This window comes from Sinohyriopsis cumingii, chromosome 13 (genome assembly GCF_028554795.1).
Source record: "Sinohyriopsis cumingii isolate HCF-2022 chromosome 13, ASM2855479v2, whole genome shotgun sequence".
NCBI classification, from domain to species: domain Eukaryota; kingdom Metazoa; phylum Mollusca; class Bivalvia; order Unionida; family Unionidae; genus Sinohyriopsis; species Sinohyriopsis cumingii.
This window is the reverse complement of record NC_142973.1, coordinates 38,276,923-38,297,176: the sequence shown is the minus strand read 5'-3', so window position 1 is coordinate 38,297,176 and position 20,254 is coordinate 38,276,923. Positions and strand designations below refer to the sequence as shown.

Here is a 20,254-nt window from a genome sequence, read left to right as displayed (position 1 = left end):
AGAGATCCTAAGTGATGGGCAGAATACTGCTCAGAATTGTACAATCATAAGACCCAAAGAGAACCAGCAGTACTGAATTGTCCTCAAGCAGAAGAAATTGACAACCCCATTTTTTGTGAGGAAGTAGAAATTGCAGTTACATCGTTAAAGAAAGGAAAGTCAACTTGCATTGACAAGATACCAGCAGAGCTCATTTAAGCAGGAGGTGAAGAGATAGACACATTCCTAACAACAATCTGCAACAAGATATGGCAGACAGGAGAATGGCCTACCACATGGACTCAATCCTTGGTCATCATGCTCCCCAAGAAAGGAAATCTATAGCTATGCCAAAACTACAGAACCGTCAGTCTGATCAGCCACCCAAGCAAAGTCATGCTGAAGACAATTCTCAACAGACTAAAGCCTCAAGCAGAGAAAATTATTGCTGAAGAGCAGGCAGGCTTTCGAGCAGGAAGTACCACAGAACAAATCTTCAATCTCAGACTCCTTTGCGAGAAATACCTTCAGCATCAGCAAAGTCTATACCATGTCTTTATAGATTTCAAGTAGGCCTTCGATAGGGTATGGCATGCAGCCTTATGGGCAACTATGAGGAACTACAACATCAAGTTCAAACCTGGTATGGGTTGTTGAGCACCTATGGCAAAGCTACCATTGCTGTCCTTATCAATGGTAGCAGAGGAGATTGGTTCCAAACAACATTTGGAGTCAGACAGGGATGTATACTGTCACCTACATTCTTTAGCATTTTCCTGGAAAGGATCATGGAGGATGCCTTAGAAGACCACAAGGGCACTCTTAGCATTGCAGGAAGAACCAACCTTCGCTTCGCAGATGATATTGATGGATTAGCAGGACATGAGAAAGAACTGGCTGACTTGGTTGAGTGATTCAACAGAACCATCACAGCATATGGTATGGAGATTATTGCTGAAAAAAAAAAAACTTATGACAACGACACCAATGGCATCAGTGCACAAATAAAGGTCAATGGACAAAATCTGGAAACAGTCTGAAGCTTCTAGTAGTTGGGATCAATTATCAATGATGAGGACTCCAAACCAGAACTACTTTGCAGGATTGCACAAACAACAGCAGCAGTGACATGGTTGAGACCATTTGGAAAGACACCAACATTGCTCTTGGTTCCAAAATAAAGCTGATGCACTCAATTGTCATATCCATTTTTCTGTATCCTTGTGAAACATGGATGTTCACATCACCTCAACAAAGAAGGATTCAGACCTTCAAAATGAGATGCTACTGCAAAATATTTGGCATCTCATACATTGAACATGTAACCAACAAAGAGGTCCACAGCAGGATCCAACGTGCCATTTGACCCTGTGAAGACCTCTTGACCATTGTGAAAAAAAAGCAAACTGAAGTGGTACGGTCATGTCTTAAGGTCATCTGGACTGGCATAAACAATCTTGCAAGGCACAGTCTGAGGGTGCAGAAGAAGAGGCAGACAGAAAAATAGGTGGGAATACAGCATTAAAGAGTGGACAGGCATGGGGATTGGAGATTCCCAAATGGCAGTAGAGAACAGGAAAAGAGGGAGAGAGTTTGTTGTAAAGTCATTTGTGGTGCTCAATGAGCTCTTGGGTTACGGGGTTGATGATGATGATGATGAGTACATGCTCATGTTCATGTATGTAGATTTTAGAGTCTCACCAATGAATCTCATCATTCACTGTGTTTATGTCATATGTAAAGATGTCAGAATTGTAGAAAAAGTCACCTGTCAATCCTAATAATCAGTTACCCAGGTACCCAATCAAATGGAAATTATATTAAATGTGAACCTGAACTGCTTTTTTTGTAAGTTTATATGTCATCCCCCTGTAAGGTATAAGCATAATCATTACTATTTTGAATGGCAGAAAAGTGCATTCTTAACATAAAAAAATTAATACATACCATAATTACAGAAAACTGTATGAAAAAACACTTATTTTTGCTACTTATCTGGATCTGCAGTTAGTTAAAATACTTGTCATAAATTCGCTAAATCCATATGAATTAGTACGAGAATACAGACACAAAACAAAATGATAAATTATTTATAGATAACATTCACATGTATTACATTAAGGTCGTAAAGCCAAGTCAACAAATTCAGAATGCTGTATTGCATCACTGTCGAATTCCTCTTTCAAAGTTTGTAAAGCTCTATTGATTCATCCTTTTCTTGATGCAGCATGTTCTTCAGTTGAGCAAAATCACTCTCCTGTAACATATTTTAGTCATATAACATCCACAAGTCACATCTGTAAAGCCCACTTCACTTAATAGTTGGCACCATGTTTGTTTGTTTTTTTCATTATAGATGGGTCTGCTACTTAAGTGTACATCAAAACATAATAAATCTGTAGCACATGGTACAAATTTAAGAAACCTGTCTGTTTTCTTGTATATGTATCGTGTACAGTTACTATAAATAGAAACTAAAGAAACTGTTCGACGTACATAGCCAAACAGTTGCACATGTCGAAAATACAGGATTAATTGATGGAAGTCTACAATGGATCAACGTCACATGACATGAGTCTAGAACTGTATTTATTATTGTGTCATGCTTGCTTATGATGTTACCAGATATAATCTTTGATCTAAACTTGGAAACATGCTTTTTTTGTTTTTGTTTTGCATGGACTAAACGGGTATCCTATAGCTAATTTTATTACCCAGGTAATTATGAATGGGTGGGTACCCGAGATACTTTGGACCTATTTACCAAATGATATGGGTTAAATAAATATTTTCTATTTGTTATTGTTATTTATTTATTAATCTTTGAAGACTGTTGTTTCAAAATTGTATTAAAAAATTGGTATCCTTGCTTGATGTTAGCTTTTGTCCACCATATTGGAAGTTCCACCGAGTGGACATGCTGTTCATTTGAGACATAATGGTTTCCATGCCAGCAGTGCATAATACTAGCCTTTCTAAATGTCACCTTGATGTTTGTCAACAGTTTGTGTACAATAGTGTACCATGCAACACAGAAGGTTGCATTTCAACCTTGACCCAAATAGTCCAAGATTTTGGGTCTTTTGGAGCCATTTGAGTCAGAGGGGACATAACCCGTATTGCAAAAGACTGTACAGTAGGAATTATTTCACATGTAAATTTTGTTATGTTAAGCTTGAATGCTGAAAACCAAATATTTCAGCATCATTATCCTTATGCTTTAGCGATAAGTGCTGTGATACCCACATTCTGTCTGTCCATACCTTTTGTATCCTCCTAAACTGCTAGGTAGGATTTCACTTTGCACATAGGTTGTCTAGGTGATGACCATCTCCAAAAGATGTATTGTAATTTGTAGTCACCTGGGTTCCTTGGAGTGGGGAAAGGTTAAATAAATACAAACTGCAGTTACAGTGACATTTCTAAATAGCTTTTTTTAAAATGAAGCTTTATGGATGCCATCATAAGATGAGGACCCATTCCCTCAGTGTCTGTGTATGTGTGTGTGTGTGTGCTGTTGATCTTGTGAACTTAGTATTTTTGACGTACTTTTGATGTAAATTTTGTTATATGCTCATTGTTGATATGCAAATGGTATAAAAATGTTGCTTTTTAGATGAGTGGAATCTTTGCATACTGTAATACTCACTTATAAGTCAAATCCAGCTGCAAACAACATAGACCCTGATCTGCCATTGCATGATGTGCCAGCTGGTTAGCTTCTGTGTTTGTTCTGCAGATTACTCCAAATTGTATAGGACCAGATCTTTCGGAGCATTATGCAATGACACGTCTGCATCTGTGCAGTTTTCATTTGGACTATACTAATAAGAAAGTATATTTGGTAAGTTTTCTTGCAAACCTTTACACTTGTGAAAATGCCTTCTTTTCACCATCTTGCGTTAATATTTAAGGATGATATTGAGATGAAGGGCAGTGTTACAATTGACTTCAATGAGCTTTCAACAGACCGCAGTGTGACAGAAGGATTCCCAGACTTAATCAAAGAACTGAGAGAAACACCAGAGAAGATTGTATCTTGCATTGGACTTTCAATGCACCAGGTAAATCACACACTGGTCTCTTATCAAAGTTTAAAGTGAAATCCATGTTAAATATAAAACTATGCTACCTTGAAATAGTACTCACATGTATCAACTGTTACTTTTATTTAGGAGCAAATTTAAATAAATTAGATTATATTTCTTTCACAGACTTTATTTTTTATTTTCTTGTTCTTCATTGTTACATTTATTTTAAATAGTTTACCTTCCAAATTTGTTGTGCCATCTTTTTTAAGTTTTTCCTGCTTTATGTTTAGTTGGCACAATGTAGCTACTATTGTGTTGAGGTGACATAAACTACTACTACATTCATGTATCATAAATATGGCTTTAAGTAATACGATTGACTACTCTCACAATTCATTATAGTGTTGTTTGACCTATCTATAAGCACATTTACACATATTTTACTTGATAGGTAGTTACCGACGGGGCTGTTTCTTTTTTGTTGCTCTGTGTTGTCATCTCATTTTTGCTGCCTAATTGTGTACGAATGCCTTAATTTTAACCACACCTTCTGGGCTATCTCATTTATATGTACTCATGATATAAGGCAGAGTATAGTATGTAATGTTGTTGACTGCCTACCCATTGGTCTGTTAACAATTTCATTTCCACAAAGTAACTCAAATTATCCTCACTGTGGATGTCTTGCACTTAAATAACGGTAGAGACCTATCGGTTTTCGAGTCAAAAGTTCAGAGGTAAAGGTCACTTTAACTGAAGGAAGAAAAATAGTTTCCTCACAATGAATTTTCCATCAACAACAGTTACCAAACTGTGTGGATGGCTGTACTTGGTGATAATGAAGAAACCCAATGATATTGGGTTCATAAGGTCAAGGGTCAAGATCAGAGACCTGGACCAAGCTTTGTGGATGACTTGCATTTTGGGTAAGGAAGATGTCTATTGATTTGGGAAGTACAAGATTAAAGTCACTGAGTAAAAGTATAAAGATTGTTTCTTCACCAAATTTTGTGAATGACTTACATGTTGGGTAAGACAGTTTTGAGTGAAAAGGTGAAAGGTCAAGGTCACCAACTGGAAGAAGAATAATTGTTTTGCACACTCACTTTATTCTAGACCACATACCTTGACCAAAGTTTGTGGAGGGCTAAGGTATGGAAGAGGCCTATTGATATTTGTGGGTCCAAAGGACAAAGGTCAGAGTATGTTCATTGACCAAATTTTGCTATTAAACACAGGGCAGACATATAATGTACTGTTGACAGCTCTCTCATTTTCTAATTTAAGTGATGGCTCAAATCCTCAGTAAACCAGTCCCATTTATTTCCAGTTACATGCACAGTGTCTGCTTTTAATTGAAGCATGTTTACTCACAAATTCTTGAATTATATCATCTGGTAACAGTAATCCAACACATAGATCTTGAAATATCATTTCATCATTACCTCATCTGAATAGAATTGTGAAGAATTTTCACTGGGCAAGTGAAAGTTTATGTTAATTGCCTAGAATTGGTATAAATGTGAATGAAAATTGGACATTTGTGCAGTTTGTACAAATAAAAGAATTTTGTATTTATCAAAGCATGTTATTTTTCAGCTGATAAGCCATAAACGGGCACATGAGGCCAGACAAGAAGTGCAAGAAGAAGGGCATGCCAACACCAGTGATGATAGTTACAGGGTGCCCATGATACATGCCCGTATTCTTAACTTTGGATCACCTATCCCACTCAAAAACTTGAAGGCTAATTGTTATGGTAGGTAGTTACCCTATACAGTCAGATTAATACAGGTTTAAAGAGACATCTTGAACTTTAAAAAACCCCAAAAGAACTTTGCCAATAGATTTTCTGGATGTATACACTGTTAATAACTATAAATGATGAAATGGAGGGAGAGGGAGAGTTGTTGTCATTGTAGGGTTTAACGCCATTTTTCAGCACACGATAGGCTATGTATGGCGGCCAGTATTAATGGTGGAGGAAGAACCTGGAAAGAACCACCGACCCATGAGAAGCTATTGGCAAGCTTTCTCACATACCTACATTGGCAGAATCCGAGACTCGAACCCACGCAGACAAGAGAGAGAGAGAGACTGTTCATGGAGATTATAACATTTACCACTTGATCAAACACAAATTTTAAAAAATTATAAGTATGTAAAATGGGTCTTTCTCTTTCCTTTTAATTTTATTCATGTCAAAACATGAACATTTTTTCATTTTGTATATCTGTAGCATACATACATACATAAAGGGCTAGGTTTGCAATGCACACTATACAGTCCTAAAATCTAGTAAAAATGTATTTTCATGAATAAACTTGTTTCTGTCCTAACATGTTACAAATTAATAAGAGTTTATATTGGTACCTCTGTGACATCATTGGCACATGCCATTGTCATAGTGTCGCATGACAAAAATGGTAGTGGAATGTTGAAAGATGTAATTTTAGTCTTAAATATACCCTTTTTTAAATATTTAATATACAGTGCATGCATCACTCACTGTGATATTTTGTTATATGGAAGTAAAGGCTAATTGTGACATTGTGGAAAAAATAAGTTTGACTGTCAGTGTGCTCCATATTAAAAATAGATATTGTTTCTTCAGAAGATCATTCTTCGATTACAAACACAGCAGAATGTTATACGTTTCTAAAACATACATTAAAAATATTAAGATGAGTATTCAATGATAACTAGGCTGAGAAATATTAATAAATTAGGTCTACATGTTTAAACCATTTCATTCATGTGCTGTGTCAGCAGAAACTTATAAAGTTGAAATGAAACTGACAAGAATAATTGTAATTTATGTGAAAATATCAGTTCTATTAAATAAATATTCAGGTTTAAATATTTCCATTCCCTACTGGAAATGCTGATTTTATCACTGATATTAATGAGCTTTGTTTTCTGCTCCTGTAGTCGCAGTATACTTGATATTGTAATAGACCTGGGGCTCTAAAGCTGTAATAGGATGGATGGGAAGGGTGGTTTTTCTGTGTCATAAATTTAACATGTTGTTCATGTCAGTGAACATATAAACTGCTGAAAGAATGAATTTAAACATTGTAATGTATCAGAAGTGTATAGATTGCGACTTACCTTGATATCTGTATAACCGTTCATGTTTATGTCAAGTGTGATTGCCGGTCATGTGGTAACATGTGTCATCAAATTCAACCTCGCACATTGTTAAATACTCACAAAATCTTCTGGAATCTTATTTCATATGAATTTGTCACGCTGAGAAATATGTTTATCACCCTTAAATTCCCATGTCAACTCATCATTTGAATAGCACTAAGCTCGATGACTCCAACAGCTGACATCACGAAATTACATATGCAGGCAAGATGGTCGACACTAGATCACATGACCAGTTCCACACAGTAAATTTGTCAAGTTCACATTTTTTTATTAAATTTCACTTGTTGATTGTAAATGCTGGCCTTCTTTTATACTAGAATAAGTATGTTTTGAATATTTAATGGTGTATTCTTCGTTTTTATGCTGGTCAATATATTTTCAATGTTATCAGCATTCATTGGTAGTTGTGTACTCTTCACCCAAGCTTAACTGTCATGGTTACGATTTCAAGTACGTTGACGTTTGACGGACATGACAAAATATTCGTTAATGACAGAGTGTGAACAGACAAGTGATGATAGTTAAATTGTATATTAACCCTCAGTTTGTGTCGCTGGTTGTAGAGTATCTGTTTGGCACCACCAGACCTGTTCGGCGTCCCGGACAAGCAATGATTGGTTATGTTTACATCACATGACTACTTTCCAAAGAGTATAAATAGGAGTGAAATTCGAAATTCGGCAGATAGCTGTCAACATTAGCACTTTTATCAACATCTCTCCAATATATATAAACGCACTTCATTGAGGTAGTTATAATTACAACTTTATTGGATGGCATTAAAAAGCTCATAGATACTAATAAAAATAAGACAAGTCTACAAATTTTAATTTCTTTATTCTCAAAAATAGAGTGGAATTATATATAGTACAACAGTAGGAATCAATTCAATTCAAACAAATTCAATTCACTGCTATTGATTCAAGCTTAATATAAAAGTAATATTGTGCCACATAAATAAGCAGCTATCTCCCGCCACACTAATAATTTAGGGTTAACTTTCAAAATACTCCGTGGGTCGTCCATTTCTCGCTGAATGATTATGTTAAGGTTATGAAGGCCAGCATATTATAGCATTTGTGTATTGCATATGTTACATGTAATCAAACACATGCATTCATGTTTTAGTCATATTTATTGTATTAAGCATCTTATCACAATTTCATAGTAAAAAATAAAAAGGTCCTGCCTTTGAGCATTCTTGAAATTTATTATTACGTTTACACAAGTTAGCCCATACCACCCCCCAATCTGTTACAATATCTATCTGCTTGTGTAAAGATGTGAGATGTACACGTAAAGATGTGAGATGTACATGTAAAGATGTGAGATGTACTTGTAAAGATGTGAGATGTACGTGTTAAGATGTGAGATGTACATGTTAAGATGTGAGATGTACATGTAAGTATTCCCTGTAAACAATATTTTTAAACATCAAAATGATGTGAATTTACTGAGTTGTCAGCTTGTTGGAAATAAATTGCAAAGTTACTAGAAATAATATTCCTCTATGTCAATCCTTTTCTCTGTCCATCTACCCATTGGACCTATTTTTATCCATCAATTTTGTGTTTGTCTGTCAGTCTAAACTTCTATATGTTTATCTTGTCAGAAAGCTGACTGATATTTTTGTTCAAACATAAGATCTGTTAAAAACAAAACAAAAATTCAACTTCAGAAATACTTGCTTAGTGTTGTTTTGATTACATTACATCTATTCAAATATTCAGTCCCAGCACAAATAGGAAAAACACTTAGCATGATGTAAGAAATAAAGCACAGGTGAGTACAAGCAAAACATTTTGGTGCATTTGTATTATCTTCATGTAACAGTAAATGCGTATGATAAGGAAGATGTTTAACTGCTCTGACAAATATGAATGTTATTGCATTGACATGTAACATAATCAAGTTTCTTTTCTATAATTTACTGCCATAAAATATGTACCCTTCTAATCACTCTCCCATTCCCTGAGAGCAGCAGTAAGGGGCATTAACTCCCAAAATAGCAAGGGAATTAATTTTTAAAATAATTATGCTTAACAAACTTTCTAACCTTACTCTACCCCTCACAACTACTATGCAGTTATAGATATATATTAGTATTCACCCATATGGTTAAATAATACAGACAATTAACAATAACAGTAATCATGAAGTCATTAGAGTATTTCATGTGACCACATTGTATATAAAGATAAAGGAACATTACTGTTATTTTGTGTGTGTGTGTGTGTGTGATTAGTATTTAAACATAGCTTTTAACAATTTTTCAGTCATATCGCTACGATGTCTGCAGTGTGGCAGTTTATAGTGATGTTTAGCACTGGGGCATCATGCCGCAGACATGTAGCATGATGTCCCACCCAGTCACATTATCCTGGCACCAGGCCGACCAGTCCTAACACTAACCTCTTAATGCTGAGTGCCAAGCGAGGCAGCTGTTAGTACCACTTTTGTAAGTCTTTGGTATGACTTGGCCAGGGTTCAAACCCACGACCTCCCACTTCCGAGGCGGACGCTCTAACCACTAGGCCACCAGAGCAGTCTATTTGTTCTGTAATATTAACTTTGATCTCTTTAATCTAGAGGTAACAAAACCAACTGTACTACATAACTAAAATAAGTCTTTTATATTATTTAGTTTTGACCATTTGAACAGAATTCTTGTACACCCAATTTAGCAAAAAACATTTTTAATGTAGACGAATGGTACATGTATGTATATTTTAGCAGTTTTTTTTTACATTTTGAATGTTTTTATTCTTAGGTTTAGTTGCTCTGCATTGTTTTTGCAACTACATATCTATGGGGCAGGGGCAAAATTTTAGCCTTCTTGCTCCTCTTTGGGAACAATGTTAAACTTGTTGTAATGTTTTCAGATCTAAGCTTTCTGTACATTACTTTAATTGACCTTACTGTTCTATTCTAATGTGAGGAAGATTAAAATCCGGACCTTGAAACTCTGGGACTTGCTGTATCATGGTCCTAATAAAGCTTAATTTTATTCACCTTTCCTTCTAACAGGTACTAGTGTCACAGAGTGTTATTAATTTTCATGGTGGTGGAACATATTTGTTGCTGTCACAAACAAATGCCTTCTAGTATCCATGCTTAGAATAAATCATTATGAAACTAAGGCAACATGCATGCTCACCCCATGACCTTAGTGTCATGTTCAGTAGTAGAAAATTTGCATTACAGTTTTAGTTAAAGTATTTTTTCATTTGCAGATATTTGCAAACTCCCTTGATGGATTTTTGTTATGGTTGCTTTTTGTTTGATTTTTTTCTATTTTTAAAACTTGGATAATCCTTTGTTCTGGAACTTACTGGTTCTCACTACTTGCAAGTTATGGTCAGTGTTGCACTGGTATTTGATGGACTGGTGTTACCACTGTGTGACACTGAATAATGATTGCAGATGTTATCTCCAGTTGAATAAGTCTAGTTGACATTCTGTGACATTCAAATAAAAATTTTAACCTTGAGGTCAATGTAATGCATTCTACATAATGTTTTGATCATGTGCTTGACATGCATGCCTTGACTTTCTTTTCTTGTGTCTATTAGCATCTTGGATCTGAATGGATTGAAAATAACTCCCAAGTTTTCATTTTGGGCAGTAAAATATTTCTCTTTAGACTTATTTGAAAATCAAAAGCATTTGGAGACAATTTTTAAACTGAGCATTGCCTGGATTAACAGCATGGCCAGAATGTTAAACTGAGCAGTGTCTGCATTAGCAGCATGGTCAGAATGTTAAACTGAGCAGTGTCTGCATTTGCAGCATGGTCAGAATGTTAAACTGAGCAATGCCTGCATTAGCAGCATGGTCAGAATGTTAAACTGAGCAGTGTCTGCATTTGCAGCATGGTCAGAATGTTAAACTGAGCAATGCCTGCATTAGCAGCGTGGCCAGAATGTTAAACTGAGCAGTGTCTGCATTAGCAGCATGGCCAGAATGTTAAACTGAGCAGTGTCTGCATTAGCAGCATGGTCAGAATGTTAAACTGAGCAGTGTCTGCATTTGCAGCATGGTCAAAATGTTAAACTGAGCAGTGCCTGCATTAGCAGCATGGTCAGAATGTTAAACTGAGCAATGCCTGCATTAGCAGCATGGCCAGAATGTTAAACTGAGCAGTGCCTGCATTAGCAGCATGGCCAGAATGTTAAACTGAACAGTGCCTGCATTTGCAGCATGGCCAGAATGTTAAACTGAGCAGTGCCTGCATTTGCAGCATGGCCAGAATGTTAAACTGAGCAGTGCCTACATTAACAGCATGGCCAGAATGTTAAACTGAGCATGTCTGCATTAGCAGCATGGACAGGATATGAAAAGATTCTTTATTAGCAGAATTGTTTTCTTGTGTAATTTTCCATATTTTCATGGAAATCTCCACAGAAAATGCCTACTACACCTATACAAGACATGTTCCTTTTTGGCAGTTTTAAGACTATATGTCAAAATTCATTCTCTTTTAATAGTCACATTCAAATTGCACTCCAGGTGGTATCTACACTTCTTCAAACTTCACAGACACAGCAAGTTTATTTCTGCAAAATATTTCTGAAAGACCTTTTTTGTTTTTACGCCAGTTTCCAGGCAATTTGCGGTGATAGCCTACCTATTTTTATTGCATAGCTAGTACTTTTCATGGGGGAAAATACCCTAGCTGAGAGACAGAATTTGATCCTCACAGTAGTGAGAACCAGTAAGTTCCAAAACACTAGACCGTATGGTGCACATGCTCTGGTGTTTGCTTCGATTTCATCCTTATTTTCTTGGGCATGTTGTCATTTGGTTCATGTCACTTCACGTAACGAAGATTGCCACTGTCATTGTTCAGTGAGCTAATTACTAAATTAGTTCTTGTGCCCTATTCTTCTAAGATAGGATTATACCCTGATCAAGTTCTATTAACTGTGTAGCTAAGATCTCTTGAGAGTTTGTAAATATTTGTTATATACATGTGGTGTACATCATGACAATTTAATTTGTTTTTTAGTCTTCGCAGCATGTTAATCATTGGTGTGTTTTTTTTCTTGTACCTGTGGTTTAGTTTTAACAAAATTTCCCTAGCATAATTGCTCACTGATTTTCAATCTATTGTTCCTCATGTATAATGTAGTGAATTGTTTTTCTCAATTAAAAAAATATGTGGTAGCAAGTTGCACACCATTTACTATTATAATTACACACCCTGTTATTGAACATAGGCAGCTTTTTTTATTTCTGATAGCCTTTTGTATGAGATGGACAATCAGAAGCCTAGAGTTTTTCCTAATTCAGTAGGTCCCTTGCTTCCTTAAGCCTAGTTGACTAATTTCTTGTTTCTTGCTGCTATTCAGGGAACTAGAGTAGCTTCCCCTTATGTCATTTCTTATTTGCTGAACCCTTATTTTAGCATTGCTTAATTAGTGTACATTTTCCCTGCATTCAGATAAATACATTATGTGTTTGCATTATATTCTTTTTGGTTCAGCACATTTAACTGGTGATTGGGGGGGTCTCCATTGAACTTCAGGATATGAATCTTCACATCCCTACTTTTCCTCCACACAAGATGTACCTCTTGTTTTGTCTGGATGAGGAGGTCTTTTAGCTCTGACGTTTGCCTTTGCCTCCACTCCTAGAGTTTTTACCAGGGCCATGGGAGTAGTGGGAACCCATATGAGATCGCTAGGTATCCCAATCCTCCAGTATTTCAGCAATTGGTTGATCCATGACAGTAGTCAAGAGTCCTTCAGTCTAGACCTGGCTTGATGTTGGTCAATAGTGACCAGGCTGGGTCTTCTACAAAACTTAGAGAAGCCAGGGCTTACGCCTTCTCAAGATTTTGTCCATGTGGTGATGAATTTGCTTACCAGAGGGGTTGGTTCGTGTCCTTCTTTAGAGATTAGACAAGATCATGCCCTTGTTGGAGACACTGAAAGCAAAGTCCACATTGAGAGCTCATCTTTTTCTTTTATTGCTGGTGACCTTGAATGCTTCTGCAATCTTGGTTCAGTTAGGCAGACTGCATCTCCAGTTTCTCATCTTATCTGCATGGAAATCGCACAGGGATCCTCTAAATACTCTGATTTATCTGACTTGGGACATTCACCTTCATCTAAAGTGGTGATCAACTCAGGACCAGTTTCTGGCCAGAGTCCCCTTGCACCCCAAAGAACATCACTCACTCGTATATGTTTGCAAATGCATCAGATTCAGGGTGAGGCGCTCACCAAGAGCAAGAGGGACTGATTCATCAGGACTCTCCACATACGGTTTGAAAGTGAGGGCAATATTTTTAGGCTTTCATTACTGTGTCCACCAAATAAGAGGTCACTGTGTGATAGTGTCCTCCAAAAACACATTGGTGGTTGTGTTCCTCAGCAGACAAGGAGCCACACATAGACCTTCTTTTTGTGTGGAGGTTTGGAACCTCTTGCTGGACAACTTCAAAAGGAATTTTTCTCTGTGTTCACAGCATTCCAGGCAAGAAATAAATTTTGGTTGACAGTCTGTCGAGGAAAAGGGAGGATAGTCCTTATGGAATTTTCACTGCACCAGTCCATAGTGGGCTTCCTGCTTCAACCATGGGGAACTCACATGGTGTGTTTGTTTGCCACCAGGTTCAACAAGCTCCCTTTTTATATTACCCCAGTCCCCAACCAAAGGGCTTGGGCAGTGGATGCTTTCAGCCTGAACTGGGATCATCTGTTCTCCTATGGCTTCCATCAGTTCAGGTTGATTCACTGGTCTTTTCAAATTTAGGCACTTCTCAGCAAAGCCCATTGTAATAGTCCCAGCAATCATAGTTGAATGATCTTCTCGATATGCTAGTGAACTATCCACAAACTTTGCCTCAGAGGAAGGACCTCTAGTTGCAGCATATGGGCTCTCTCCTGCATGACAATCCTCATATTATCCTCCATTATGCTTAGCTCATCTCAAACAATCTCTCCGATAGGAAAAGGTTTCCTTTCAAAGTTCATCATTCAGTCAGATAAGATTGACAGCTAAGATGGTGTAGTAGAAACATGCCATTCCTAGTTGTCCCTTTATGAACACTGTAGCTGATTTTCTTCTCTTTCTCTTTGAAGAAAAACAATGCTTGGTCTCAACTTGTAAGGGCTATTAAACAGCCCTTGCCAACATTCTTAAAACCTCCAAAGGCCTGGCTGTCTGCAGATTCTCACTTGGGACACCTGATTAGATACTTTGAATTAAAAAAACCAGTGTCTGGCTCTCTAATGCCGAAATGGAATCTCTCTATTGTCTTGTAGTCTCTTCAAAACCCTCCTATGAGCTTTTGGGTGAAGCTTCTTTTTGAACCTCACCCTCAAAATGGTTTTCTTGCTTGCCTTATTGTTTGCAAGATGAAGGAGCAAAATTCATGCCTTATCTGTAGTGAAGGGCTGTTTCAGGTGTAATGGGATTTATGAATCAGTTTATAAATCTTGGGTATAAGTTGATCAGCAGACCTCTTACTATTTTGCCTTAAAGGCTATACTGTTGAAGGAGTATGGTACATTTTGTAACTTGACATACTTAGTACTTTTTTTAGTCTCTTTATAAAACAGGAGTAAGTAATTTAGAAATTAAAAAATACCTGACTTCTTGCTCATACAGTTTTCTTTTTGTGTTTCACGTATAACAACTGTTGTTATAGAAGACTTTGATGAGAAGGGTTGATTGTGGTTCATCGGCTGTTGGTGGATTTGAGATCTACAAAATTGGTATCCTGCAGACAGTTGCCTTCACTTCCAATTAAGTTCATACTGGAAGAAGGTACTGCATTAAGTAATGTGTGGCATTCTGTCTCATCTGCTGGGGTTGTCTAGCCACCCCTGATTCCTGACTGGATTCTTTATCCTTATAACTTGTCAGAGGATAAGTTTTTGCTTATTCATTAGCTCATCTGAATGCATGTTGGTGTGAAATTTTAGTTCCTCCTAACCACCAGTGCATTAGGTGAAGATTTTTGGGCTGTGATGTGAAATCAGCACCACTGGTTTATAGTGGGTAGTAATATCACAAAGCAATGTTCACAGCCAATGCACTTAGTTTGAATGACATTATTGTTTATTGCAGTTGTGATTTGAGTTTCATTAGTGGTTTTAAAAAAAAACAGTAAAATGTTTTATGTAGAAATGGGGTTAAAGATTTGGCCAAATGGGTCTGTCAAATTATTTATTGAATAATAAAAAGAAAATATATTCTGCTTTGTGAAAACAAAAGTGATCAAAGTTTGAATCTCAAAGCTTAAAACTGCCATGGTGTTACATTACCTTTTTTCTGGGCCTTCTTTTCATGGGGAGGTGGGGAATGGTTGTTTTATAAAAGCTGAATACCCATTTAATGACAACAAGTTACAATATTACCATTTTGTTCATTTTACTTTTTCACAGGGAAATTTGTGTCAGTGAAAGGCACAGTTGTTCGAGTTGGTTGCATCAAGCCTCTGTGTACTTTCTTGGCCTTTGAATGTAACAGCTGTGGAACTATTCAGGTAATATAAATATGTCTGCACAAAGGTATAGGACAGGATCCAACTGGTTGTATTAGTTATTATTAAAGTCATTTAAAAATTATGAACTCTCTTGGCTTTAAGGCCAAATGAGCTTAAGGTATAGTCCTACATCTAGTGTGCATCTTTCAACAATTTCTATTTTTTGGCTTCTCAAAAACCTCTAGACCAGTTTGATTGAACTTCAAGACATCCTGGCATGAAGGTCTTACTTGATCATATAAATGATACTGAACTGCCATAAAATATGACTGCTCTGACCGCAAATAGAAAAACCTATAGGTGGATTCTCAAAAACTTCTTAACAGAATTTGACCAAATTTGATGGAAAGCATCCAGACACAAAGACCGTAGCCTCAACTGCCATGATAACTCACTTTACATTGCTGCCTAGCTGCAATAAAGTGGTGCAGTTAACCTTGTCTCTTTACTAGATAATTATTAGTATAGACCTTTATATAATCATGAGTTAATATTGCACACACAATTGGCTTATTTGTTATCATATACTAATTATGAATGCAATTCATCCAATGAGATCTTAGCTTGCATATCCATAGGATACATTGGACAACATAGAAAAGATTATTTGATTTTGATATTGTAAAATCAAAGTTGTTTTTGAGAATAAAAATAATAGAAAATAAGATTTGGTTACCAAGAGGAGAAATTTTCTGACACAGTTATGAGAATTTTGGGATTTTCATTGGCTGAATTTGACAGTGGTCTTGAAATATCCATTAAAGAAGAATGATAGGAATGTGAGTGAAGAAGATGAAGAAACAAAGGAAATAAGAGAGGATTGATGGATCATTAATGACAGAACTACCATTGTCACAAAGCTGTTTAGAAAACATTGTGCCCAGACCAGCAATAAATTTAGACCCTAATGCAAATGAATTCTATTTTTTTCCAGCATCTGTTGATTGTGATGAAAGTTGTATTTTATTCTCTGGGAATTTATCATGAAATTTTACATCTATAGGGTATTAATGACAAAAAGATCACTATCAGAAGAAAGTAAGTTACTTCTTTAGCTTGATTGTTCAGGTCACTTTTTATAGCTAGTTATCATTTTTTCCCCACAGGTCTGTTAATGACATAAGAAAAAGTTATAGGGATAACAGTTTTATGTATTTCTAAAAACATTTGTAGTATCATTTAATGTTGCTTTAATGCAGAATACACCGATACAAGTGCATTAGTCAGCATTAGCATTCAGCTTGCATATAGGTACAAACCTTTATGTATTTCTCTAAAATATTTCAGACTGTTAACTTGCCAGATGGGAAATACATAGTTCCAACAAAGGTAATATATAATATTTAGTCCATTACAATTTTATTTCCAATGAATATTTGTTTAGATAAGCGATTGATGAGGACCTTCATCTATTCATAAGTTTTTAATTCACCAGTAAATGAGACTTTTTTTGAAAGATGCCATAGTTCTGGATCTTGGATTTAAAATGAAAGCATTACTATTTATTAAGCTTTAATTGCTTTTTGTTTATTTCAAATAATATCCAAGGTTCTTAAAATGAACTGGTTACAGCTATTTTACTTAGAGATATAACCAATCAGTCCCTTAATTAGAGCTAGGAATATTGTTTACCCATTCTTTCCACAAAGTTCTGTTTAGTTGCACAATGTTTTTATCACTGAAAGATCTGTTATAGTTCCTAATTCGTAAAACAGCATCTTTAATCATTTTGACCAGCCAAACAAATGTTTGTCCTAAACTGAAGCTATTAGAATAGTGTTTTTATGTTCATGTCATGTATGTGAAGTGGGCATATTGTATTACTCATCTCCATCTGTCCTGTCCCATTCTATCCCATCCCATCCCATCCCATCCCATCTAGTGCGAATTTAATTTCAGCTCAGTTACTTTTGAAAGACTTCATGGATTGTAACAGAATCTGGCATAAGGCTTTGCAATAAGAAGGTGGTCTTGGTCAAGTTCAATTTTACTCCCCCCCCCCCCCCCCCGCCCCATGTAATTTTTATGACTCCTATTTGACTTAGAACTTTGCTTTTTAATTGCATGAGATTTGCAGGGGCAACCATGTCATATTGACACTTTTCAGTTTGTATTTGAGAGGTAGCTGAGAAAGGGCAGGTTACCTTTTTGAGATGCTTGCTCGATTGGATGGGTGGCTTTTTAAGTAATTTAGTACTGTGTACAGAGTAAAATTGATGCAGGACATATAAGAGTTTCAAGTGAATGCTGGCCAACTCAGACCATGGCTGATTCGGACCAAATTATGGGCTGATTCAGACCAGGTGAAATATATTATTATTAAAGAAAAACTGGGTCACACATAACTATTTTATTTTAGTAGTTATTTCTATTTAGAAAACATAGAACATGTAAAAGTTAATTATCTGATCATAAATTCACATAAAATTGTTCAAACATGAAGATTTACTGGTCATTCCACCATGGCATTTTTTTTTCATTGGTGATGTAACATTTTCAAAATGTGTACTATGTAGTTAACTCTGGCTATAGCACTTTTTTTCTCAGTTTTCAATTAAAAATGGATGCTGGTATTTCATTATTTTCTACTCCCAAACCAATATGTATAGACAAATGTTACTGCACAGGCCCTATTTTCATGATTTCTTTTCCATTGTTATTTGCATTGCACTATTTCTCAGTAAATTAAACTATTTAAATTTGTAAGGTACTATGAAAATATTTGACTGTTAAACTGGCATTGATTGAAAGATAAAACAGTCTTACATTATTTCTAGTGGTTTGTATACAGAACTACATTATCTCATGTAAAATCAGGGTTTTGTATGCTTAAATGCAGTTTTGTCCTCAGTGTACCTTGGAAGTAATGAGAAACATCAAATTTTAAAGAATTGTAAATGTCACATATACTTATAAGATAAAACTTAATAATATTTCACATGGCCCAAATAAGCCTGTAATATAGTTTTAGCAAGCTGATCTGAATCAGCCATGGTCTAAATTAGCATGCAGCCTCCTAAGTCACTTGCACTAACAGAGAAAAGTACATAAATGAAACTATCTTTTTAACTTTAATAAAGCACTTAATCATTTCCAATGAAATTATGCCCAATCTTTTATTTTATAATTAATACAAGTAATCATTAAACTTCTTTGCTGGTATGTTAGATATGAGAAAGGGATCATAATGATGCTGATTTCAAGTACTAGTTGCTTTTAAGCTCATTATCATGAAATATAGTAATGCATTTTAAGTCCTTTTATATTATTCAGTTAGTTTATGTTTCTTCCCTTTTTTATGTTCTTCACAAATTTGATAAATATCCTCAATGTTCTATTTCACCATTGTATTTTAGTGTCCAGGGGAAGGCTGTAGGAGTAAGACTTTCCATCCTAGAAGGAGTTCCAGTCAAACAGAGACAATAGATTGGCAAACAATCAGGTAAATGCTATGTAAAGAGAATGTGTACTCTGGTTGCTAGACCCTAGATTAAATTAATTTTACTGGTAGTTCTCTTTAATGTTTAGATCTATGTAAAGACATCTGTAGTATACGAAATTCTTCCTTGATATTTTGCAAAAAATGGTGTCCAAAAACAGATTATGTTATAAAAGAGCGTGTGAGAGAGTCACACAGACAAATTTTGGCTAATAAATGGGAGAAGTGGACAGGGCAACTGTCATTGATGTACATGAGTTATCGTCTCCTTTGTTCTCTAAAATAATTCTTTGTCTGATAGATTTTTAAGTTATTGATATGAAATAATAAGAAGTCAGTTCAAGTCAGTTAATGATTTTTATGATTTTTAAAAAATATAACTCGAGTTTACATGCAGTACTCACAGTTGTGTGCAGCAGTGAGTTGGAGTTGTCTCCCTTGCACAACCTAAAGTTTTAATGATCGTAAGCAGGTATATCAAAACTAAAGCTTCTAAATTTGAATTACACTCATTCACCATTGGAACTGAACTGATCAATATATTTGCACTGGAAAATTCTTCAAAACAGTGGTTATTTATTGATGTCACACAACAAATGACTGAGCAAACCTCCATTTTGAAAATATTAATCAACATGGCATGTATCTATCAGTTGTATGGTTGCAGATCACTATATATTGATTTTTTTTTAGAAAAAGAACCCCCCAGATATGATTAATTTTATCAGAACATACAAGACATTTCTGAATATATCACCACAGTATTGGAAGAACAAGGCATTTGGTATGATTTTAATAAGCAAACTGACTGCACCTCCACCAATATGTTACTGTTATGAAGGCATCTTTTATGTATTGTAAACAGTTGGAGATTATGTGTGTGTGTGTGTGTGTTTGTGTAAGGAGTAGAGCAAGGCCAACTGTCTAGGTGTATAAAGTATAAAAATAATAGGGTGAAAGGTATAACAATTTAGTAAACTATATCATGGTACTCAACAATTACAGGACAATTTTTTTAATGCAATTGCTTCCAATCAGTACAAGACCTAATTAAATTGCCAGTTATTTCATCACGTGAAATTTAAGGTGAGAGTGTTTCCTTCCTGTATCCCTTCTGTGTTAATCATCTGCAACTTCTGCCTTGTGTCCAGC

At 35.7% G+C, this 20,254-nt stretch overlaps 1 protein-coding gene across 1 annotated transcript in view; it reads left to right on the top strand.

Annotated features, from left to right (window-relative positions):
- The window catches only part of LOC149785236 (DNA helicase MCM8-like), a 118,269-nt gene that overhangs the window by 16,101 nt on the left and 81,914 nt on the right, over positions 1–20,254 (top strand). The window contains exons 5-9 of the mRNA XM_089979065.1: positions 3,894–4,043; positions 5,610–5,769; positions 15,563–15,663; positions 16,951–16,992; positions 19,020–19,105. Coding sequence (XP_089835191.1) covers positions 3,894–4,043; positions 5,610–5,769; positions 15,563–15,663; positions 16,951–16,992; positions 19,020–19,105 — 539 coding nt within the window. The remainder of the gene's footprint in view (positions 1–3,893; positions 4,044–5,609; positions 5,770–15,562; positions 15,664–16,950; positions 16,993–19,019; positions 19,106–20,254) is intronic.